This window comes from Lethenteron reissneri, chromosome 15, assembly GCF_015708825.2.
Source record: "Lethenteron reissneri isolate LAM-NWPU_2019-01 chromosome 15, ASM1570882v1, whole genome shotgun sequence".
Classification (NCBI taxonomy): domain Eukaryota; kingdom Metazoa; phylum Chordata; class Hyperoartia; order Petromyzontiformes; family Petromyzontidae; genus Lethenteron; species Lethenteron reissneri.
This window is the reverse complement of record NC_083793.1, coordinates 834,725-857,696: the sequence shown is the minus strand read 5'-3', so window position 1 is coordinate 857,696 and position 22,972 is coordinate 834,725. Positions and strand designations below refer to the sequence as shown.

The following is a 22,972-nucleotide window of genomic DNA, read 5'->3' as shown; positions in this document are numbered from 1 at the left end:
GGTTGGAGGAGGGCACAACGTTACACGTTAAGTTTGAGATTTTAAAACAAGGATAAGAGATGTGATGTACAATGTGAACAAGAGATATGGGTGGAACATCGAGCAAGGACATCAGAGGACAGATGGGAAAACTTAACAATGGAATGGAGGGAGCAAAAGGAAGGAAGAGGTGGGTACAAAGTGAGACGGTGGGATGCGATTCAACGATATGGAAAATCGAACTGGATGGAGGGAGACCTTTGCCCAAAAGAACAAATGAAGAGCAGCCCACGGATGTGTGCGTTTTTTCAGGACAAACCTGGGGATTCGTGTAGAGTAGTCACAAACAGCTGTAAACCGAACCAGAGAATGCATCTCTCTCGCTCATTCTCATTGCTGGCACCGAGCCAACAATGGCAGCAATTCCACACTCCCGTGGCAGGGAAAGCGATCTTGTCGCACGACAGGCAACGCCAACTTCCCACAAAGTGGCACGAATGTCACCAACCCTGGACTGGGATGTGGATCGATGACGACCACCTGTGAGACGGGCACTCTACCTATGGTGCCACGTGGCGAGATTAGAACCCGTCGGTCTCTAAGCGCCCCTTTGTCTGCACACGTACAGGTGTGAGTGCAGTCCGTCGTTACCTTGTGCACCAGCGCCTGGGCGTTGAGGTAGAAGAGCTCCACCGTGGTGGAGTCCTTGAGGAAGGCGATGTCCTCGATGTAGAATCTGCGTGCACGGAGAGGCGGCGGGGCGAGGCGCATCGTCAACGCGTGGTTCGCGTTACGACACCGCGGACAAAAAGCACAGTCTTCGAATCGGATTAAATAAATTAGACAACTTTAATACAACTGCTGGCAGAATACGGATGCAAATGCAGGTTTGTGAATCGTTGCCTCTGGCAACGCGTGGATGATGTCAGCCAGGTGCGCAGCAATGCAAGCGGTGGCAGGATGGATCCCCGACCGCGATGCACAACACACCAGCGGCAAGTCGCATCTCGACCTGGACTGGTCCTCCTCCGGGACGACTCGGCTTAAAACAACGCGACGAAGCAGTTCCCTCTACCATTCGTTGTGGCCGGTGGATTTGTTGTCCTTCCCCCACACCTACGATTAGCCACGGTTGGCTACGTACGGTGCGAAAGAAGTTCAACGTACGTATATACCGTACGTACAAGCACGGTTATCCCTGCGCCACGGGTGTGGCGATAGCAGCTCCTCCACCCCCTCTCCCCATGCCATCTCGTTGTCTGCAGTCTAAGCGAAGGCCATCTTGTGGTCTGCAGTCTAAGCGAAGGCCATCTCGCTGTCTGCAGTCTAAATGAAGGCCATCTCACTGTCTGCAGTCTAAATGAAGGCCATCTCACTGTCTGCACGTCTAAGCGAAGGCCATCTTTGTATTGGTGGTGTTGGTGGCCCCCGTCCAGGCGTCGGTGGGAAATGACCGCACCGCTTTCCTGTTTGTGGTGAGGGTGTAGCGAGCCGTGCCGCATGTGTTCAAGCCCACCCCTATCGGCTCATTAAAAAGGAAATAATATTTCTGGGGAAACATCCTGGGGAACTCGTGAGACGTAAAAGCAAATAGTGGGAGCCGATTCTTTTATTAATGACCCCCCGCCCCCACCTCAACCAAACACAATGAATACGAACTGCATTTGTAATAAAACCAAGAAATCTGTAAAAAAAAACTTTCAGGAAAAATAAACGCAGTGAAATAAAAAGCAGCAGAGGAGATTTTATGTTTTTGAATGGAAAACAATTGGGTGGTTTGGGTGGCACAAATGGCCGTGTCGGAGATACCAAACATGAATCACGGAGCAAACCGAGGCTCACACCCTCGAAGAGAGGAAACGCGAACCACAGAGCTGCTGGATTCACCACTTGTCCCGTGAGTTGTAAAGCTAAAAGCTGCGAGCGTCTCATTGTCCCCCGCACCTCCGACGAGCACGGTTGGCTACGTACGGTGCGAACGAAGTTCAACATACACACGTACGTAACGTGGAGAGGGCGTAGCAGCTGTTGTTTTACAGAAACAAATTGCTGCACGCATGGGCCGTCTATCGCGGGCTGTCTGTCGTGGGCTGTCTATCGCGGGCTGTCTGTCGTGGGCTGTCTATCGCGGGCTGTCTGTCGTGGGCTGTCTGTCGTGGGCTGTCTATCGCGGGCTGTCTGTCGTGGGCTGTCTGTCGTGGGCTGTCTGTCACGGGCTGTCTATCGCGGGCTGTCTATCGCGGGCTGTCTGTCGTGGGCTGTCTGTCGTGGGCTGTCTATCGCGGGCTGTCTGTCGTGGGCTGTCTGTCGTGGGCTGTCTGTCGCGGGCTGTCTATCGCGGGCTGTCTGTCGCGGGCTGTCTGTCGTGGGCTGTCTGTCGTGGGCTGTCTGTCGTTGGCTGTCTGTCGTTGGCTGTCTGTCGTGGGCTGTCTGTCGTGGGCTGTCTGTCGTGGGCTGTCTATCGCGGGCTGTCTGTCGTGGGCCGTCCAGCACGGTGTCCGAGCTTTGTTAACGAGAGAATGAGCAACCACGCGAGACCGAGCGGCGTGACCACCAGCCACGTGGGGACGTCAGCAGGGAAACGCACACAAGCCGCAGTGGCGCGCACGTGGTCACACGATCCAAACTATGGTGCGTCGAGTAAACAACCGTCATCTGCGCTCCTTCAACGGATGAGGAGAAGGAACAGCAAAAGTGCTCAAACTCTCTCTCCCGAAACCCTCTCGTCGTGCTCCATCGACCTCGACGATGGAAGTGAGCTCCTGAACGCTGCTGCTGCTGCCGCCGCTACCGCTGCCATCGTGCGCGCAAGGGTCGAACAGAACGGTGACACGCTGGTGGCCCTCGCCCGTGGGAATTCGGGCCCCACGCCCGGAGGAGCAGCATGGAGAGGCATTTGAAAGCCGCAATGGTGGCGTTTACTTTTTTCAGCGACAGCGTGATTAAATCGTCTCTTGTGCAGAAGCTAGATGGGACTGTTGCATCGCGAGACCATGACAGGTAGCAATGGCTTGGAGAGGCCTTTATCCAGCAGTGGATCAATCATGGCTCATAACGATGCACGTCGCCATACTGTGCTCTAGAGCCAGGAGCCAGAATTGGAGATGTGAAGTGCAAGTTTGGATTTGTATTCACGGAAGCAACTTTCCACCCCCGTGGTGTTGTGGATCAATATTGGTTTGCTAACGTCATGAAATAGCACGCGATTGTGTTTTGTTTTGTTCATTCCTTTCAACGGAGCTCTTAAGGGTTGCCTGGTCTCAACTGGGTCACCAACGACCGTACAAACCAGGGACAATGGGAGAGAATTAGCCCTTGCAGTAAATTCAGTTGTGGGCTTGCTTTATTTAGCAGACAGCCTCGTACGCTTTAAGACTCCCTCGCTCGAGAGCTACTGATACATTCATATAAAAATACTATGGGATACAATTGGCATAATTCGTAACGCAACTTTATGCGTTGGATCCAACAAGGCAGAGGCCGAGCGACTTGCTGTACTGCCAGCTCCTGGGATACCTCACAGCCCAGAGGCCCTGCTCACGCGACAAGTCTCTCCGATATCCCCAACCTTTTCCTCTGGAGCGGCGCGATACAGGCGTGTTACAGGCGTGCGCTCCGAAACCTGGGACGTGTGTATGCTGAACTTCTTTCGCACCATCCGCAGCCAACCGCGCTAAGCGGATGGTGCGTGTAAAGGGACAGGCGGAGCCGCTTGAAGTGAACCTCTCTCTCTACTCGACGCAGTTTCCTCGTGCGTCCAACAGTGGCGACACGAAGGCCACGGAGTCGCTGCGCTCGAGAACGCCAGGACGGGCTCAGCGGAGTCGGCTCAGCGACTCGGTCGTCACGATATTCCTGAAGCCACCTGGGCCCCCCCCCCCACACACACACACCGCCTCTTTAAGAGACCATTGACAAACAGTGCGGGTCGATTCCTCCCCAGTTGTCTGGGGGGGGGGGGGGAGCCTCCTCAGCAAGACGAGCCCTTCCAATAAGCAGATAACGATTGGATTTCCCTAAAGCGGGCACGCACGCTTTACGTGGTGTAATCCCTGCAAATTAGTGGAGCTGCCGCCACGTGTGCGCGAGGCCATCTGTGCGCCCGCACGCCCTGCCCGCGTAATGCGCAGAGTCAACACGCGCTCATCCACTTAGGCAGGCTCGCCGCAGCACGGAGGCTCGATAGCAGAATGTAAACAATGAACGAGTTACAATAATTGCTTTATTTTTACGCTTTTAGTTTTTCATTAATTGTTTGATGATAAATGTCGCACGGACGCAAATTTCCCATATGCTGCATCCTTAGAGACCACGGCGGCAAGTGCTGTTGGAGAGCACCCATTCGTAAACGTGCACTAAGACAAAGACCCCCCCCCCCCCTATCACATTAACAGACTCTGTGAAGGCGGGCACACGAGGGGGTGGGTGGCCAACACCACGCCCGACCTGCCTTTGCCTCCCTATTGCCAATGTTTACACACTGCACCAGCCACTCGTTGAGGATAAATCGACCGAGGTGGAGACCCAGAACCGGTTCAAATATTCACAACTGGTGTTGGTCGTCAGCAGGAGTTGAACTCTAATGGGCGGGTTCACAGCGCAATGCGTAACCACGACACTACCGTTCCCCAGAAAACACGCGTTCACACACGTACACAACACAGTGACTTCCTCATTCAGCCTCGCTGGCTTGCTGTTGGTGAGAACCTATCAAGGCCAGCAGCGCACTCGCCAGCAGGGTCGCACTCCCATCACCTAAGTCGGCTGATATGGAACACAGCGAGGCATACTGCACAGGTAACACGCCTTGCCACTGCTGGCAGAACAACCTCCACCAGAGGGAGCTCACGACAGCTGCTCCAGACGGACCCCGGTTCACCCTTTCACAATGTCCAAACGTTTCTTAAGAGGTGAGAGTACCCACACTTCACCCCACCACACACACGTCCTGCCGACTGGCTGCGTGTGCTGTATGCAACCGAGCTGTCGACGGCCGCGCCTGGAGATCGAACCGCTGGCGACCCCTGCTCTGAAGTAGGTCCAGGATGCCGGCCGCCACTCCGCATCGTGGCAGCAGCATCCCTCTCGCGGACCAGTCCAGCGATAGCGGGACGGCAGCGTACAGCAATCCGCCGATATAAACGAACGCGTGGAAATAATTACTTGATTCCTGCTCAAAAGACTGAGACGAGGTGTAAGCGCGCGGAGAGGGCCAGGATAACCACCGACCCAATCGGTCCTCGCCCCACCACCCCTCCGCCCAGACTTCTGAAAAGTGCCACTTGGAAAGGGCCCGCGAGCGTTCCCATATCGCGGCGCGGCAATTACCCGAACCTTCCCACAGCCTCCGTCGGCAGGATTTATCAAACATTCGAGGAAATTAAATCCGCTGGGAGGTGACCGTTTGTTTTGACAGGAGACGTTGCGCGGGCCAAGAAGGCATCAGCAGGGCCGTGATGAGGCTCGCGTTCCGCCCCTAAATAAGGAGAGCCCGCGTAGTTTTCTTTCCCAAGGATAATTTCTTTCGCTCAAGTTTGCATTCCGTGTTTGCCAAGCAACTATTAGGACAGGCGAAAGAGGGACTAGAAAAATAAATCTTCCCAAGCAAAAAAAACCAATAATGATCTAATACTTAAACACTTAAAGAATACAGCTTAAAAAAAGTCACGTCATTATTTGCAAACAACAAAAATACTTGTTTCAGACCAGTTTAAGTCAAACAGTCTTTTATAGCCCATGTGACCGATGCCACGCTTCCTTCCTTCTGCCAGATCGAGCGACTCTTGCACAGCGATCACCTGACCCTCCAGGTTCCCCTCCTCCTCCTGCCGTCCCATCGCCACCATGTGGGCCACAGCGCTTCCCTTTGGCCGCTGCCCTCTGGGTGCCACCGCAGCCGTCAGCGCCGTGCCGTCCTTCTCCCTCCCTGCATTTACGCCCCATTCACGGAAACTCCTCGCCGATCCCATCCACAACGCCTTTCCCCAACTTGGCATAGAAAGGAGCCAGCGTGAGCCAAACAAAGACACGTGCAAATACAAAACAATGACAAAAGAAACCAATTGCGGATTTAATTCCGATGATATTTCGATGATTTAAAACGGATACCTCCGTACTCATTATTTCAGAATGAAACAAAAGTACAGCATTAAAAGGAGACATTGAGCAATGGGCTGAGCCCACAAACGTGTTACACTTGACAACCCGGCTTCACCACGGATTGCATCACACAACAACAACGGCAGCGGCAGGAGCTGCGGCAGCGGCGGCAGCAGCAGCAGCTCCAGGCCCGGGCACGGCCACAAGGAGCCCCCTGGGGGACATGCCGACACCGCAGCCAAAGCTTTCATTGTGAAACTATTGTTGTTAAATTGACGCGCAACAATCGTACGCATTGCAGTGACGGCCGCAGGACGAGCGACAGTTACAGCTGCAGGGCGTGACAAATCCCACTTGCTGTACTGCCCCCTGCAGGCACCACTTTGGTCGCCCACTAAGTGGTCGTCTCGTGCGCGTCATTAGTGCGCTCATCACAACGTGACCCACCGACCCATGCCCAGCCTGCCAGTGTCAGGGTTAGAGGCATGCATCCCGTCTGGCTGGTTGGGTTTATGGTCAGAGCACTTTGCTTTGCCAAGAGCCTGAGTTCGAATCCCAGGCAGAGGATGATTTGACCACAAGATCATCCGAGACTGCCTTGCGGGAGGTCAACAGTGCTCATCCATTCCATATACAAGCCCCTGCCACAGCAATGTGGAATATCCATGACTGCCTCATGACATACAACAGATTTACCGTATATGCCTTATCATGATGTGCTTATTCCCCCCCCCCGTGTTTCAAAGCAAGAGTTGGAGGTGCGTCTGATAACGCAGAGAATGAACGCTGCGTTTTCCAGAAGACGTGTTTCAATCCACACCAGAATCACCCTCTCCCCCCTTTTAATGCAGCGCGTGCATAACCATATTGCGGAAGACGGCATAGCACTACCGTGTTCTCCATATTATAAATTATAAACCACTATCTTGTTTCGCAACGACGCCAAACGTTCGCGGTGCGCCTCGCTTTCCCGGGTGTCCGATGGTCCGGAGAATAAGGCAAGCGCTGGCCCAAAGGCCCGCGCTGTAGTGCAGGGAAACCACTGCCTCGCCGCTCGAAGGCGGTTGCCTCTCCGTGTGTGCAGAGGACACAGAGGTGAGCGGCAGGGATCAAGGGGCTTGGCCGTCACAGGGCTGGATGAGGCAACGGAGATTAACGACTCAGTCACGGCGAAAAGTAGCAACGGCTCACGTGCGTGGCCCTTTGAAGATTACAAGGATTATTATTACACTTCGAGTATTCGTACAATCCACTGCTGGATGCACCCCCCCCCCCCCCCGCGGTGCGTGGGTTGTGGGGGGCTATTTGACCGTACTTCACCACGCTGTCATTGCGGGTTGGGGAAGGCGGGGAGCACAGACGTGGGAGCGCAGAGTACAGTACAACAATGGGTTGTGCTGCACTGCCCTCTGCTGCCCAACCCCACGGCCCCGCTCTCCCATAACAACAACATCCCAGCACTAATTATCCAGGCTCAACCTTGCTTAGCTGGTGAGCTCTGGTGAGATCGGGCGCATCGCGGGTGAACTGGCGATAGAGGCGGCGTGCACTCGAGACGCGGACAACGTCCGGACGACACGCTCAGAGACGCCCCGCCGCCTGCCGACGGCAGCAACCCCCCCCGGCTATTCTACGACGAGGCCGCTCTATCGCAGAGGCAATGCGGACCAGCAGTGCCTCTTGTTGAGGCGTTCGCGGTTCGAGCCTCCTGGCCGCCCTGGTTAATACACAGCAGCGCATCACATTAACCGCGGGTGCGTGCCGTCTGCTTTCACGGCGGACGCTAAAGATCCCACGACGTCATTTGAAATAAAGAGGCCACGCGTTGCCGGCGTCACGGTCCGACAGCGATCGATTGCTCGCAAACGACTGAACTCGGAAGCCACGGACCATCACCGCCCCCTCCTGCCAGACTTAAGCCCACTTGGTGGCCACTTCTGGGCTTTGCCTTGTGCCACACAGAGACAGCCGCCAGCGTGGACGTACCCCTGCCGCAGCGTGCCTCGAGGTGTACCGCGTCGGACGCGCGGAACAAATATCACGTGTTGATGATGACGACGATGGCGACGTGGCCGCCGACAAGGCGGAACCCATCACGGCCACGGACACGGGTCGCCTTCAACGCTAGAGAACGCATCACACAGTGGGCATGGACGAGGCCAGCCAGTCGCCATGTGTACGTTGTGTAACCGGCCGTGCTGCCAAACATCTGCTTGTGATAATAAACTATATAGGGCAGTGCGCTCAAACATTTGGCACGGAATCAAAAGCGCTGGGAAATTGTACATGTGTATGTGCGTCAACTCTTCAACGTACGTGCACTGTATTGTTTTACAAATAGATGCACGTAAATCTATCAGTTTAGGGCAAAGCAGTCGTCCTACAGAAAGACTGATCGCCGCTCGCAGGAATGTAGAATCTCCACTGCTGGCTTAGATTCAGCCAAAAGAGGTAGCCGGCACACGCGGGGGGGGGGGGGGGGGTGCGTTTGATTTGAAAGATGCCGCTGCTTTGATTCGTCTTTTGATAACCTCCTTCACGTAGCCGAGAGCGAGATCCCACCTGACGGCGAAGGAGAGCAGGAGAGGACCCGTCGGCTGCTTGGGGAAGTCGTGGTCCAGGACCCTGCGGTCCATGTGCAGCCAGTTGTGATGGCCCCTGCCGTCACACGGACACCACCGGCAGGGAGGCAACGGTTCAACGCCTCCACCGTTCAACAAGGCGTCACGACGATGCAGCGACAGTCGGTATCGGTGACGATTTAAACTCGCAACGCGGCGCCGCATGGCGTTCGCTCGCTCGCGTGGAGAGAGAACGACGCAGAGATGCCAGGAGGAGGAGAGACCACAGGGGAGCAGGGTGCTGTGACATCTGTAGAAGCTGTGGACTCAACTGTGAGGCGGATATATGGACTCGATTGTCCTGAGACCGTCGGATCTACAGTGGTGTTAATTTACAGAATGCCTTGTGGTGCGTGCCTCAACAGGACATATAATCGACAACGATCCGTCATCCGACACAGCCATTATTAGCCCTCTGAGCCATGATCCATCCAGCCATCACAGACAGATTCACTTTTTAAAGTCCTCATAGGTTATATATATATATATTTCTATGAAAAACAATTACAAAAATATACGACAAGGGCTTTTAAGCGATAAGAGATTGCAAAAAAAACTACTTGGAGGAATGCAGAAAATGTGAAACTTGAACAATTGCCACGGTGCTGACAGCAGTGTGGGGTTGGGGTTGGCAGTGCGCGGAGGGAGGTCTGAGCCCAGCACTGGGGGCTGTTGTTGGGCAGCTCCCTGGGAAATCCTGAGCCAGCGCGCAGGTGCACGCCACTCTCCCGCCAAGCGCTTTCAAGTCCTCATCAGAGTTTTGAGAGAGTCCAAAATCCGGCGTGACAATAGCGTAACGAACGTTGAAAATCTCGATTTAGGCAAGATCATAAAAAATCATTATGATAATACAATTGCTGATATTATTTTACTACGTTGCATCGCCCAATTTCGTGCATAACGTCTCATTAATTTGAACTTACTAGTGCTACTTAGCAGACGGACAGGTTTGAGTGTTCCACTCACAACGGGAAGGATGAGAGTTCACATCTTGGGCTGATGGTCTGCTCAGTCCGTCGTACTTCTGGGGTCATTTTAATTGAGCACCGCTTTGTGGCCAAACCCAGGGTGGCGCTATCCGTAGAGAGAACCCGTTCCTGTCGTGGCAATGTGGATTTTTGTTCAATGTGGATTTTTGTTCGATGGGCACACGCTGCACACTATGATACGTCGTCATTTTACGAACGGGCACCTGCAAAGTGTTAGGCGATACAAAGCTGATGAAGTTCCCTGCCTCTGATCAGTAAACGCTGCCATCTGCAGGTCATGTGAGAGTCGGAATTCACAAATGAGTGTTTCACGGTGTCCTGCTGCTTGACGCTGTGCTCGCGACCGTGTACGTCACAGCCACAGCAGGGAGCCATGTGGCAGGTGGCCACACACCCCAAGAGACAGCCCCAGTCAGCACACACACAGTGCACACACACACACACAGTCAGTCAGCACACACACAGCACACACACAGTCAGTCAGTCCACACACAGCGCACACACACAGTCAGTCAGTCCACACACAGCGCACACACACAGTCAGTCAGCACACACACAGTGCACACACACAGTCAGTCAGCACACACACAGTCAGTCAGTACACACAACACACACACACACAGTCAGTCAGTCTACACTCAGCACACACATTCACACAGTCAGCAAAGACAACGATCGCCAGCGAAGCCTTGAACAGACTGTTGGGGCAAGTGCTGTTAGCGAGCACCTATGAAGGCTGGCACGGTACATGACGGGGTGGGTGGTCAGCACCACGCCTAGCCACTTTTGTCTCACCAATGCTAATGTTTACACACAACAGGTTCTCGTTAAAGGCTACATCGACTTAGAGGAGGCTCAGAACCAGTTCAACTATTCGTCACTGTTATTGGTCGTGAGCTGGAATCGAACTCGGGTTGCTGGGTTTGTAGCGCACTGTGCTAACCACGGCGCCACCGCTCCACACACAGTCGGCACACACACAGAGGGTCAACATATAACACACACATTTGCCACAGTCAGCACACACACACGCGCACACACACACATTCAGTCGGCAAACGCTTTGCACAAACGCCTAGAATTTGCACCTAACCGGGGCTACCTGTGGGGCCGCCGCGAGCGTTTGTGACTACGAACCACCGAGCGCAGCCTGGACGCCCCCGGCCTGCGAAGCGTGGCTGGGGCCCCGGTTGGCGCTCGGGCCCTTGTCCTACGAGGCGTTTGATCAACGCTGCTCCGCTAATTCGGAGGCAGCAACAATGGGGCTTTTGTGCGTCCCCCTGCAAACATTTTGGCGATATCAATTTACACTTGGCAAAAAAAAATTGTTCCCGCAAATCCTGAAATTATAAACGGTCGGCGCGCAGGTTAAAGCAATTCCGCAGTTTAAAAACCGAGCAAAAACAAAATATTGTTCGGACTTGAAAAAGAAAATCCATCCCATGGGGAAACGTAAACGTCGCTTCGTTAGCATGTTTTAGTGAACACTTCTGAAAAACCCCACCCCTCCCCCCCATGATTTACAGCGTTTTCCTGTACTGCAAGCTCCCTCAATGTAAACACGGAAAATGCCCATTTCAGTTTGTGTGTGTGTGTATATGTGGGGAGCGGTAGTGTAGCAGTTAGCGCGCTATGCTATTAACCTGGCGGTCGGAGTTTGATTCCCGCTCACAGCCAACACCAGCGACAATTATTTTAACCGGTCGTGGCGTGAAAACATCGCCACTGGGGAGACAAAGGCGGTCGGGCGTGGTGCGGGCCACCCACCCCCTCGTGTATATTTGTGTGTATGTATATTGGTGTCCATGTGTATTTGTGTGTATGTGTATTTGTGTGTATATTGGTGTACATGTGTGTGTATGTGTATGTATATATGTGTACATGTGTACTTGTGTGTATGTGTATTTGTGTGTATATTGGTGTACGTGTGTATTTGTGTATATGCGCACCCTTTTCCCCCCACGATGCACACGTTCGCGTAGTCTGCACAGCGTCTTGAGACCGCGGTTATATTTCAAATCCAAATTGGTTTGTGTAAAGCTCCGTAAAGCAGTGGATTTTCCAGTGACATTTACGAAGCTCAAAACCACCCACATAGCGCCGCCCCGTGGTGCCGGTGGGGTGCGACTGTGGCGTGTGAAGCGACTGCTGTCTTTGCTGCCTGCTGTCTGCTGCCTGCTATTGCACGGCACAGCTGCACCCAGCCAGGTGCCCGTGCAGCCTCAACAGCCACCGCAGCCAGACTCCCTCAATAGGCACGCTGCTACTGTCTGTGGACCCTTTCACGGTGCATTGTGGGAGCCGCTCCGTGTTGGCCTATGGAGCTTGGCGCAGAGGGAAACGTTAAACAGACTGACTGTTTCGCCTCATACACAGTGTGTGCAATCACCGCACCGCAGGTCACAACAACAGTCTCCCAATACTCTCCCACATACTCACCCACTCACTCACTCACTCCCCCATATACTCACCCATTCACTCACCTCGCCACTTAACACACTGCAGGTCACAATAACACACTCGTCCAGCCACCCGCTCACCACACTGCCAGCTACAATGCTGCTCTCGCTGCTTCTCACATCGCTCCCCATCATCGTCTCATTGCCCCAAGCTCTCATAACTCTAAACACGTGATGTCGATTCTAAACGTAGAGGGAAAAAAACGGAGGACAGGGAGAAAATCCACGCGACCACGAGAAGAGAGAGACATGCAAGCTCCAAATATACAGGCGTCAGGTTCGAGATCAAACCCACAACCTCCAGTATACCAGTCGAGATCGTTAACATCTCGCCACCGGAGGAGACCAGGGGAGCCTCCTCCTTGAACCGCACCGGCGGGCGGGGAGTGCCAGACCCGAGCGCCCTGGGGATGAACTCACGCATCGTCGAAGAAGGAGAGGCCAAAGAACTCCTTCTCCTTGAGGTTGAAGTGGGAGGCGACCAGGTCCAGCAGCTCGCGGCCCTGCAGCTTTGGCTGCAACAAACACAAAGCGCACGGCGCGCCGTCAAGACGCGCGCAGCACCGCGTTTGCCGCTCGTTGTAAGAGGCCGCGGTCCGAGCCCCCGCGGGCCAACCCCGGTTGACGTTGCAGCCGGATTGACCACGAAAGCGAGGCCGTCCACTCCTCGCTGGACGCCAAAGATCCTGTGACACGATTTGAAAAAGCGCGGGCAGGCCACGTCAATGACTGGATTAGGAAAAACCACCGCGCAACGTGACCCCCCCGCTAATGGAAAAAGAAAAGCTGCTTGCAGGCCGCACAGAGACAGCTGCCGCTGTGGATCCCCTCGGCCAGGCTGCAGCAGGGCATCGGAATGTTTGTGATGGGATGCGACAGGACAGGCTCCGAGTTGCCGAGGGATTGGGTGCCGCAAATCCTCGCAGTCCCCCTCAACCGCACTGCAATGGCCGTCGGCGCACGAGGGGCAGCTCCGGCTCACACGAGGTTACGAACTAAACTCGCGGTCGGGGATCGACTCGGCACATCGTTTCTCCAAGGTTGATGGCGCGGTGGTTGTCCAGTTGCAAGACTCCCCTCCGCCATAACAATGTTGAATTTGTACCGCTGTGCTCAAGGCCAAAATAAAAACTTGTTATGAGGGAGACGCTTTCGCCTTTGAAAATGTAATTCCTGAGGGAAACGAAGGAGGTCCCAGGTTTCTAGACATCAGATATGTTTTTATATGTTGGGGAATCCCCGTGCAGAGAACAAGGCCCCACCTTGCCACGTCAGGATTTTGTGCCTGCCATCGTTTGACACAGGCGGCCGGGTCTGTCGCTCGGCACGTTACGACTGGGTAATGCAACTCGAGGCGTAATGATTTACACCACGGAAACGTCACCAATCGTCGCAATTCAGCACCGCGCTTTTATACAAAAGTAAAATTTTGCTGTTAACAGTGTGATGAATGCAGCAGCCACTAACAGCTGCAGATACCCACATGAGCCCATTAACCGCAACATCTATTAATTACAAAAATATCTCCCATACATGCAATTCAATGCATGTATGGGGATGAGCTTAAGAATTAACTTTAATCGATGGCATGGTGCCTCGTAATACATAGCTCGAGTAGTTTCACCTCACAGCGTGTTCTCTCCTTCTCGATAAAACACGGATCTGAACCGCCGCATCTCAGCGATGTGACGTGACTATTTAGAGCCCACGGAGCCACCCAGATGCCATCAACAACACCACCCGCGAAACCAACGTTTTCAAACGTTCAAAAGCGGCTCAAGCGAAGCGTTAACCGGCCACGGCTTGGCTGCGGTGGAGCCGGCGGGGCTGCGAGCGAGGCCGAATGAATGTGGCGTCTTGTACTGCACACGGAGTCGAGACCCCCTTCACCGTACACTCGGTAACACGTACAACGTGTGTGCATTCTGGTTTTAAATATATTACTTTGCTGGCAAACGAGGTATTTTCGTTTGAGCTTAAGTGCAATTTTTTCAGCCAGTGATTTTTTTCCAGGGTTTTTGTTGTAGCGGAGGCACCGCCAGCAATGGGTCCCATTGATATGTTTATTTAAAAGCCCCGGTAAAAATCTTTGATTCACAATTGTAAGGTTGACAGTTCATATCCGAGGTCAGGGGTTAAACTCGGCCTATCATCCTTCTGGGGTCGACAAAGTAAGTTCCACTTTGTGGGAAATCAAGCATAGTTGGTCCTATAGAGAGACTAGCGCCCAACTTAGGAATAAATATTACTATTAATGTCGGGCCTTATTTAAAATGCTTAAATTTTGGGACTGTCCCCCTCTTGGAAACATTTCTAGATCCACCTCTGCACATCCTGAGCAGAGGAATCAATTAACAATCAATGAATCGATGCATCCTGACGGGCCTAGTTGCTATGCAGCACTAAGAGGGCTGCCGAGTGCAATGCCAGGCAGTTCAGTGGCCATGAACGGACCACATCGTGCCGACAGAGTTCGGGATGTCAGCGGCAACTCGGCGGCAGTCCACCGTTTCAGTCCACGATTTCCTTCACTATCAATGCTGCTGGGGGAAAAGAAAAAAAATTGGCATAGAGAGCCAATTGGATTGTTGGTGATTAAACTGGCCTTTTTTATTTATGAATGTGTTCCTCACCGCGTTCGCGAAGAGAGTGGCGCAACGGTGCTGTACCTCGCACGAAACAGCCAGGAACTCGTACTAACATCTGCTTCAAGCAAGCGCAGTCGACTCCCCATTATACGGGGAGGGGGGGGCGGTAATGGGGAGAAAGGGTCTAAAACAAAAACACTGACAATGCCACGCACACGGCAATTTATTAGGCCGCACAACACGAATCTCTTACGCGCAGACAATGAGGACAACGATGTAGAAGATCTGTTTGTATCGTTTACTAAAGTAACGGTGAACGGGTTAACGGGTTAACGGGTGGGCGGTCGCGTCGGCCACGGAGCCGCAAGCGAGGAGCGGCCGATAATCCAACCGTCGCGCGTCACCTGAGGATAGATTTGTTTTAATTTGTTAACTGTACGTGTCTAACATTGTGATGGTTCACTGCGAATGCCTAAAAAGACTTAAAGGCCAAACTTAAGGCAGTCCAAAGCAACAATGCTAGGGGAATGATCGCCAAGTCTGTCTGTTGGGAAGGGTCGTTATTTTTTTGTTTTTGATTAAAATCAAAGGGTGAACAAAGCCCCCTCCCCCCTGCGTGTTATGCCTCGTCTGTGGCTCCTTTGTTGTACTCGACATGGCCCAGGAGTGAAGCTTTCCTGATTTATGAGATGGGGTTTTTTTTCTAACAAGAGTTGGTTTTTCGCCAAATAGACCACGGATCTTTTATTTGTTTAGACAAATAGCGGCCCTTTAAACCGCCCGCCTTAAATCATGGCAGCAATGCAGGCCTCGGCCTGGCGGGAAACGGATTTTCATTGAGGAGAGCCCCAGAGATTTGAAGATTTCTGTGAACAAAAAAATGTATGCTTGGAAATTATTTGGGGACATGAAACTTGGTCTTTAATTAGCAAAAAAAAATGTGAGCGACACTGGCAAATGTTTTATATGCAAACCGATGTTCATAATGTAATATTTTTTTTTCTAGCTGTATATGCAGTGATTAGCCGACCGCACTGTGAACCCGGCAACCCGAGTTGTATTCCCGGTCACAGCTAACCAGTCATCGGTGCCCCCATCATCACCATCCTGCATTTGATCAGCGTGGTGAAGTATGGTCAACAACCCCCACGATTGAAACTGTCATGGGGAAGCCTTCGTCAAGCGGCGAATAAACAAAGGGCCACAAATGATTGTTACCGTCATGCACGTACGCAACGGATGATAATCCATCCAGATTACCGCAAGGGGAATGGGGTATTTGCACACGCAGAGTAACTTGTTTTAGATCACAAGTTGTCTCCAAGTGAGGCGTTGCTTATTCCTGTCAGTGACCATTTCTCCTGCGAGCGCAAGTTGGAAGGAAAATTTTTATTTGGAAATTGGAACTGTCGGTATTTACCCAGGAAAGTCACCCCGAGTCCCAGGACACTCTTTCAGGAGGGTCCTGCCACCACTTTGGGTATTTTTGTTACATGTGTTTGGCCAATTAATGATGATGAATTGTGTTTATTAAACGTATGGCAAGAAAACCCACTCTTCGTGCGAGAGTACAACGCTCTAAACCCCACATACGGATGGAAACGTGGCGATTAGTCCACTTGCCGTACGGCCTCCTCCTGGCCAAACATGGTATGGCACCACTTTCAGGACACCACTTTCTTGGGAAAGTCAACAGTGCTCATTGACTGCAGACTGGCCACCGTCATGGGAATGTGGAATTTCCAACACTGGCTCAGCGCTGATAACCTCATTGCTCGCTGTGGCAGGGAGAGGCGTTTAATTGGACTCCCAGGTCTCCCTTGACAAAGATCATCGCAAATTTCAATCTGCTCGCACGCATGGCTACATTAAGGGTGCTGAACTTAAACGTGCTTCATTAAAAGTGGCGTCTCATAATCCCGTGGTAATTCTGTGTTGCCCTCCCGTGTCTCAGTCGCAAAGAGCACAATAGTTTTCAATTGTAACTTCCTAAAAATGCGAATTTTTTTTAATGTCCCAACAATGATAATAACACCAGCCAGGACAATAGCAGCTGCTCACAATGTAACTCGGATAACCTGGGTCTCCTTTTTAAACCGGACTTCCCCTAGTGAATTAAAGCAAATGTGCATTAATTTGAATTGCATTAAAATTGCATCGTAATGCGCACTGTGTAAAACTATCACTGCTGCAGTTCATAAACGTGGTCGTGAACAAATAAAATGGAACGAAAAGTGTAAAGTCCTCAAAGAAGCGCGGAGAGACGCACTCTTGGGATTACGCTTAGAGAGCGAAAGAGAAAGCGTGTGGATGAGAGAGCGAACGCAGGTTGAAGGACGTAAACGGGGAAGTGGGGCTTGGGCCGGCCGTGCCACTGCCAGAAAGGGACAACAGCCGAGGGTCAAGAATAATCACGGAGTGGCAGCCAAAGAGTGGAACTCTCCCGAGAACGCGTCCACCGAGGGGAGATGGAGCGGCGAGACGAACGCTAGCGTGCCGGTGGCAGTGGGATCATTGCATCGGAGGATCGTGAAAGTTGGCCGCGGCTCGGGCCGGTCTTCATCCAGCAGCGGATTGACCACGGCCCGATGATGATGAACGGCAGGCAACCAATCCCAGCTCTCCATCGCAAAAAGAGCGCGGAAAGGGGCAGTCGCCGGGCTGCGGCACGTTATGTGTTCGCTCGGTCGCCATGGAGACGCGGATTTGAAGCACGCCGGGCCGATCATCCCGGCAAATAGCGGTGCTGTGGGGACGCCGGCTCACCGAGCGACCGTTACCCGGCACTCGGGGGGACGGGGGGGGGTAAGGGGGGTGCGCAGAGCAACTCGAAGTGTCACGCAAATCACCGCGAGCGGGCGAGCCCCAAGCAGTAGCGCCAACGCCAGGGCAACCGCCACTTTGTGAAGAGCAGGAGGAGGACGGTGACCACTTCCCTGTGAATAGGGGAAGGCTTAATGGTGAAATAAAGCTGCCAAAAACAGGCGAGGGTTGGAGTGCTTTTGGAAATCTAAAGTCACAAATGAAAGCATCGTGCAACTGCTCTAAAACCAACGGGATTGTACTCGGTGTGCGCGTGACCCCCGGTATGGAATACAAATCACGAACGCGGAGACGGACGGAGAGAGTGGAGCCAAAGCTGAGAAGTGTGCAAAGCGGCGTAAAGAGATGCGTGCTTGGGACAGACGTCGAGACGACAGGAGGCGGAACACATGGTTGAGAGGACACGTCCAAGTTCGAGTCATTGGACGCATGAACGCTGCGACCGATACAAGTTCAAGTGAACTTGAACACCGTAGCTTTCCAAAAATAACATGATAGTGCATAGCTTACCAACACATGGGGATACAACTCACTGGTTATTTATTAATATATTTAAGGGTTCCATTTTTATTTATACAAAAACCAGCTACTTTTCTATGCATTCGTTTACTTTGCAAATAAATGAGGTTTACATATGATTCTGAAAAATGTTGATAACTCTACCATATTTTTTGTACCGCCCCTGCTGCTGCTGCTGCTGCTGCTGCCACGGCGGCGGCGTAGCGGCGGCGTAGCGGTGGCGTAAGCAAGGCCGTAACCTCTACACAGAACCCCCGGGACTTCACCAACAGGCCCAGGGTGCCCCTTGCTGGCGCGAGCCACGTCGCGCCAGTTTCTGTTGCCAGCGACTCCCTCGCTGCACGTCCAGAGCCCTGCCCCGAGCAACACGCGGCCGCCCACTTCTCGTGCCTCCTCGGTAGAGGACGGCCAACGCAGACGGCGGCATCGTGAACCCGATAATCTCCCCACTCCACACGCCCAATCCACTTAGCCCCGACAAACACCCTAGTTACTGCCAAATTAACTCAACGTGGACTGTATCGGATGGAGGTTTGTTTCCTTCCCAGCGCACGAGCGAGCCCTCGCCGTGGGATTCAAGTGACGAAGAGGAGGAGGAAGAGGAAGAAGCGTCCCCTTGTGGGAACTGCTCCGAGCGTCGCGACGGAACAAGGGCTCCGTGAGACGACGCCACGGAGCGATCGCCGCAGCCGCTTCCACTGGCCTCTCTCACACAGCGCCCATTTATGTTCTGCAAAGGGCAAAGTAGATTGCGCAACCATCGGGTGACATTTATTTACGTTCGTTTTTTTTTCTTTCCCCAGCAGAGCTGGGCAAAGACTACGTGCAACAGACACAGCACGATGGGTTTTGCGCTTTGGTGAACAGGCTGAAACCATCAACTCGCTGCACTTAGAATACGATGAAAACGACAACAACAACAATAATACTACATCACCTGTCCCAGGCAGCCCTCACCGCCAGGCCAAGACTCTTCTCAAGAGGCTCCTGCACTCGGATGTTTGCCCAATTCCATCAGCGGGCACTTTGCATGCGGAAGGCTAAAAACCCGTGCGTAGGCGGAGATCACACAGGTACGCACAACCAGGTTCATCAACCCACTTGCTGTACTGCCAGTGTGTTACCACCTGCCAGGCCCAGTGGGTTTGGGGGTTTCACAGATCTGTGTTCCACCAACCCTCGCCTCCAGAGTGCTGGATTAGCCACGTGCGAGCCATCCCACAAATGACCTCCCCCTGCAAGTGGGGTCACGCACGACGGTAATTATCATTGGTCATCGCGAACACGGGCAGAATTAGCGAGGGTCATTAACTCAGCCACCCATTAACTCAGCCACCCAGGAGTCTTCCTGCTCAAACCAGCAGCGTGTGGCAGTGCTCGCACCCGATGTGAAGATAGCGTACACGTGTGTGTGTGTGTGCGCGTACAGGTCGGCTCAGTCTCAAATGAGTACCTGGTGCGGTGTGTAAACATCGCCACGAGGGAGATAAAGGCGGCCAGGGGTGGTGCTGGCCACTCACCCCCCCTCGTATGCCGTGTTGGCCTTCATCGGTGCTCGCTAACAGATACGGGGGTTCGTTGTCTGCGCACAGTGACAGATGTTTTGTACAGAGGAGAGATGAGAGAGAGAGCGACGTGGATGAGTGGAACAGGTGAGATCACGTGGGAGAGAAATGCACGAGATGTGTGATTATGTGACAGAGAAGTTCAACAGACGGTGTGAGTTCAGAGATGTTGCAGAGATGTGTAACGGATGGCGTCAAAGTGCGAGCGCAATGAGATACCGAGTGATATGAGTTTCACGAGAGGCAAGCGTGAGATCTACGAAATGTGATGTTTACGATTTGCACGCCATGATCGCGAGAGATGCGAATAAGCGGGCAAGAGATCAGAGAGGGCCACGTGTGCAAGAGAGGCGCCGGAGAAACTTGCCGGACGAGCACGGGAACAAGAGGCAACGAAATCAAGAAAGAGGCAACGAATCGCACAAACCGACAGCACTCAGCAACAAACCCCCGGCGAACGAGGGGCATGGAGCCACGGAGTCGTGCGGGTGCAGGTTCGTTACCTGGACGAGCAGCTCCAACTTGCGGGCGTCCAAGAGATGGATTTGGCAGCGCCGGCCCTCCGCCATCTGTTCGCAAGAAACACGCCACGGATTAGCGACGCCGGGGGAGCTGCCGCGATGACGGGCGAGCGAGCGAGCGTCCTCACGGGAGACGACGCACGGAGCTCCGGGCAAGCGGCCCACGGCGCAGCGCCGGGAGACCCACCATTTCCGACTCGGCGGTTGGAAGAGCGACATTTAAATCACGCTGCGAGTTCCAGGTCCCGCGTCCGCCGTCGGCGATTAGTGCGAAGGCGCCGGAAGCGTGGCCGTGCGAGGGGAGCCGCCTCGTCCCCGCGAGGTCGCGCGTTGGCTCGCGGCGGCGGCGGCGCGGGTGTCCATCGCGCCCCGCTGGGGCCACGGGCACGGAGCAGCGGACCGCGGAGCAGCTCCAGCCACGGCCGTTTAACTTTTTAGTTTTTTTCTCCCCTTCCCCTCCTCCTCCTCCCAAACACAACAGTGAGTTAAGCACCCATTGGTCTGTTCGTCCAAACACAGCTGAGACCGGCAACTGTGCCATTGGCTCGTAAGGTAGGGGGGTCGGGTGGCCGGGTGAGCGAGTGTGGGGGGTGGTGGTGGGAGGGAGGCCGAGTTGCGTTCGTGTTGAGTTTTCGGTCGTGGTGCTGGCGGTGGCGAGTCTCCGGTGCGGTGTGTAAACATCGCCACTGGGGAGACAAAGGCGGCCGGGCGTGGTGCTGGCCACCCATCCAACTCATGTGCCGTGCCGGCCTTCATAAGTGCTCGCCGACAGAATTTGCCCCAACAGCCTGTGAAGGCTACACAGGGAGATTGTCTTTGTCTGGTAGGGTGAAGCAGCAGTGCGTGCTTGGTTGGGTGTATCCGTGTGCCCGAGCGCACGCGAATGTTCCGGCGCGTGTACCACATCCCACGACGTCAGCCAGACGAGTTCAACTCCTGTCTGTGCACAGCGACACGGCAGGCGGCACGCCTCCATCTGTCCAGGGCCTCTCCTCGGGGCAAACAAAAGCCCTTCATAATAAACACGCGCAGAGCCGAGCGGGCGACGTGTAAACGTCGGCGCCGGGGAGACAAAGACGTCCAGGCAAGTGACTCTCTGGCCACGCCAGTCTCGTTCGGCGTGCCGGCTCGCAGGATGCGTCCCCCAAGGTGCGAGGGTGGAACGGGAGAGCCGTGCGCTCGTGCGCACGGCTCTAGGCGGGGACGCCCGGCGGCTGGGGAGCTCGTGCACAGGAAACCCGCGGGCGCGCACCCCGAGCAGCGGCGGCGGTGGCAGCGGCAGCAGCAGCAGCGGCAGCAGCAGTTTGCAATTAAAGTCTGGGGCTGAGCTCGCTGCGAATGCCGCCCCCCCACTACCCCCTCCCCCCGCGCTTCGCCCACAAGGCAGCCCCCAAGCCACGGGGCGGCTGCTAAAGCTGTTGTCAAACAGCACCGACACTTCGTTTATCTCCTAGACCGTTGCGGTTTGTTTTTTGAACATTATTGTGGCGTTGCGAGCACGAAAATAAAAAGGTGAACACGCACGCGTGACGTTCATTGTGCCAACAGAGCCGCACTGCCACGCTGGCAAAAAGAGGAATCAATCCCGAGGTGTTGACCGGCTTCCTTCACGACTCCACCTGACACACAAATTGAAAGTGTAGAGGGATAGAAGCATGTTCAGTCCAACTCCCCTCCCTCGTCACACTCTCTCGGCACGCTCAGTCGACACCTTTAAACTCCCAACGCTTCGTTCACGCGGAGTTGTAAATCGTGCTTTAGAGAGTGAACGCCATGCCGTTTACAACTGGGAGGTCGATTGGATTTGTTTATTTCTAGAAAGTTTTTTAAGGGTCCATCATCTTCGAGGTGGCGGCTCAGGGGACTGACAATGTCCACGCCGGAGCACCGCTGAGATCCTGGGTTAGAATGTCGCTGCCACTCCCCCGTGACGGCAGCCAGCTCTCTAGCACCGTGCGCAGACCACTGCGCCACCACTCCCCTCATATAAACATGCAAGACAAAGATCCCCCATATAGCCTTCACAGACTGTTGGGTTGGGGGCCCAGGACCAATTCAGATAATCGTCACTGCTGGCCATACATGCACGTACACACACAGGTCACACACGCAGGTCACACACGCACAGTATATGACAACACACCAACAAACACCCGTCGTCTTCGCATTGCGTGAGGATTAACGGGAGCGTGTTCTGCAGGTGGCTGACATCTAAACAAACATTACACGTGGATCTGCTTTCGTTGCGGATCTCAATGTCAACATTTCAAGCGGATAACCCACAAGCGCCTGGGAGCACGGTACCCGGAGGCTCGGCTGTACTGTCGCTGTCGGAAAACACAACCCCGAGGAGCACTGACAGCAGCGCCCTGGGTGCTCACCGATTCACGACAACACGAGGGCCACGCACGGCATTTCAGACCACGCCGTGGACTACCACGGCACCGCACATTGGCGTCGCTTCATTCCTCCTGCCAGATCCAAGTATTCTTCTTCCGTGGTTGGCACCTCACCTCCCAGGTTTGTGTCTCACGCGGTCTCGTCACAAAAATGTAACTATAAACTAAACTACTTTTATGTTACCAGGTAAGGCCCACTGAGCTATATAACTTTTTGTCAGAGGCGACCTGGCCACAAATAACACCTCAACGAAGTGGCTTATCACGTGGACATTTCTGTCAGCCAAATCCTCTAAACACCACCCTAGTCAACTCGCTCGCTTGGTGCCCGGGTGCCACTCCAATAGCAGTCTAGGTCACCCGCCATGTGGTCCCCCTATGGCAATGTTAACGAGCTGTCATTTTCTTCC

General features: G+C 53.8%; 1 protein-coding gene across 4 annotated transcripts in view; it reads right to left on the bottom strand.

The window, feature by feature from the left end:
* LOC133342568 (FERM domain-containing protein 4A-like) overlaps positions 1-22,972 on the bottom strand; it is a 103,449-nt gene that overhangs the window by 59,114 nt on the left and 21,363 nt on the right. For 2 of the 4 annotated variants that reach the window (XM_061551754.1, XM_061551752.1), the window contains exons 2-5: positions 20,146-20,211; positions 12,568-12,662; positions 8,641-8,736; positions 631-715 (exon numbers count right to left, since the gene is read on the bottom strand). In XM_061551754.1, coding sequence (XP_061407738.1) covers positions 631-715; positions 8,641-8,736; positions 12,568-12,662; positions 20,146-20,211 — 342 coding nt within the window. Of the gene's footprint in view, positions 1-630; positions 716-8,640; positions 8,737-12,567; positions 12,663-14,780; positions 14,989-20,145; positions 20,212-20,350; positions 20,583-22,972 lie in introns of those variants that run through there. The other 2 variants (XM_061551753.1, XM_061551755.1) reach the window with 2 other exon arrangements.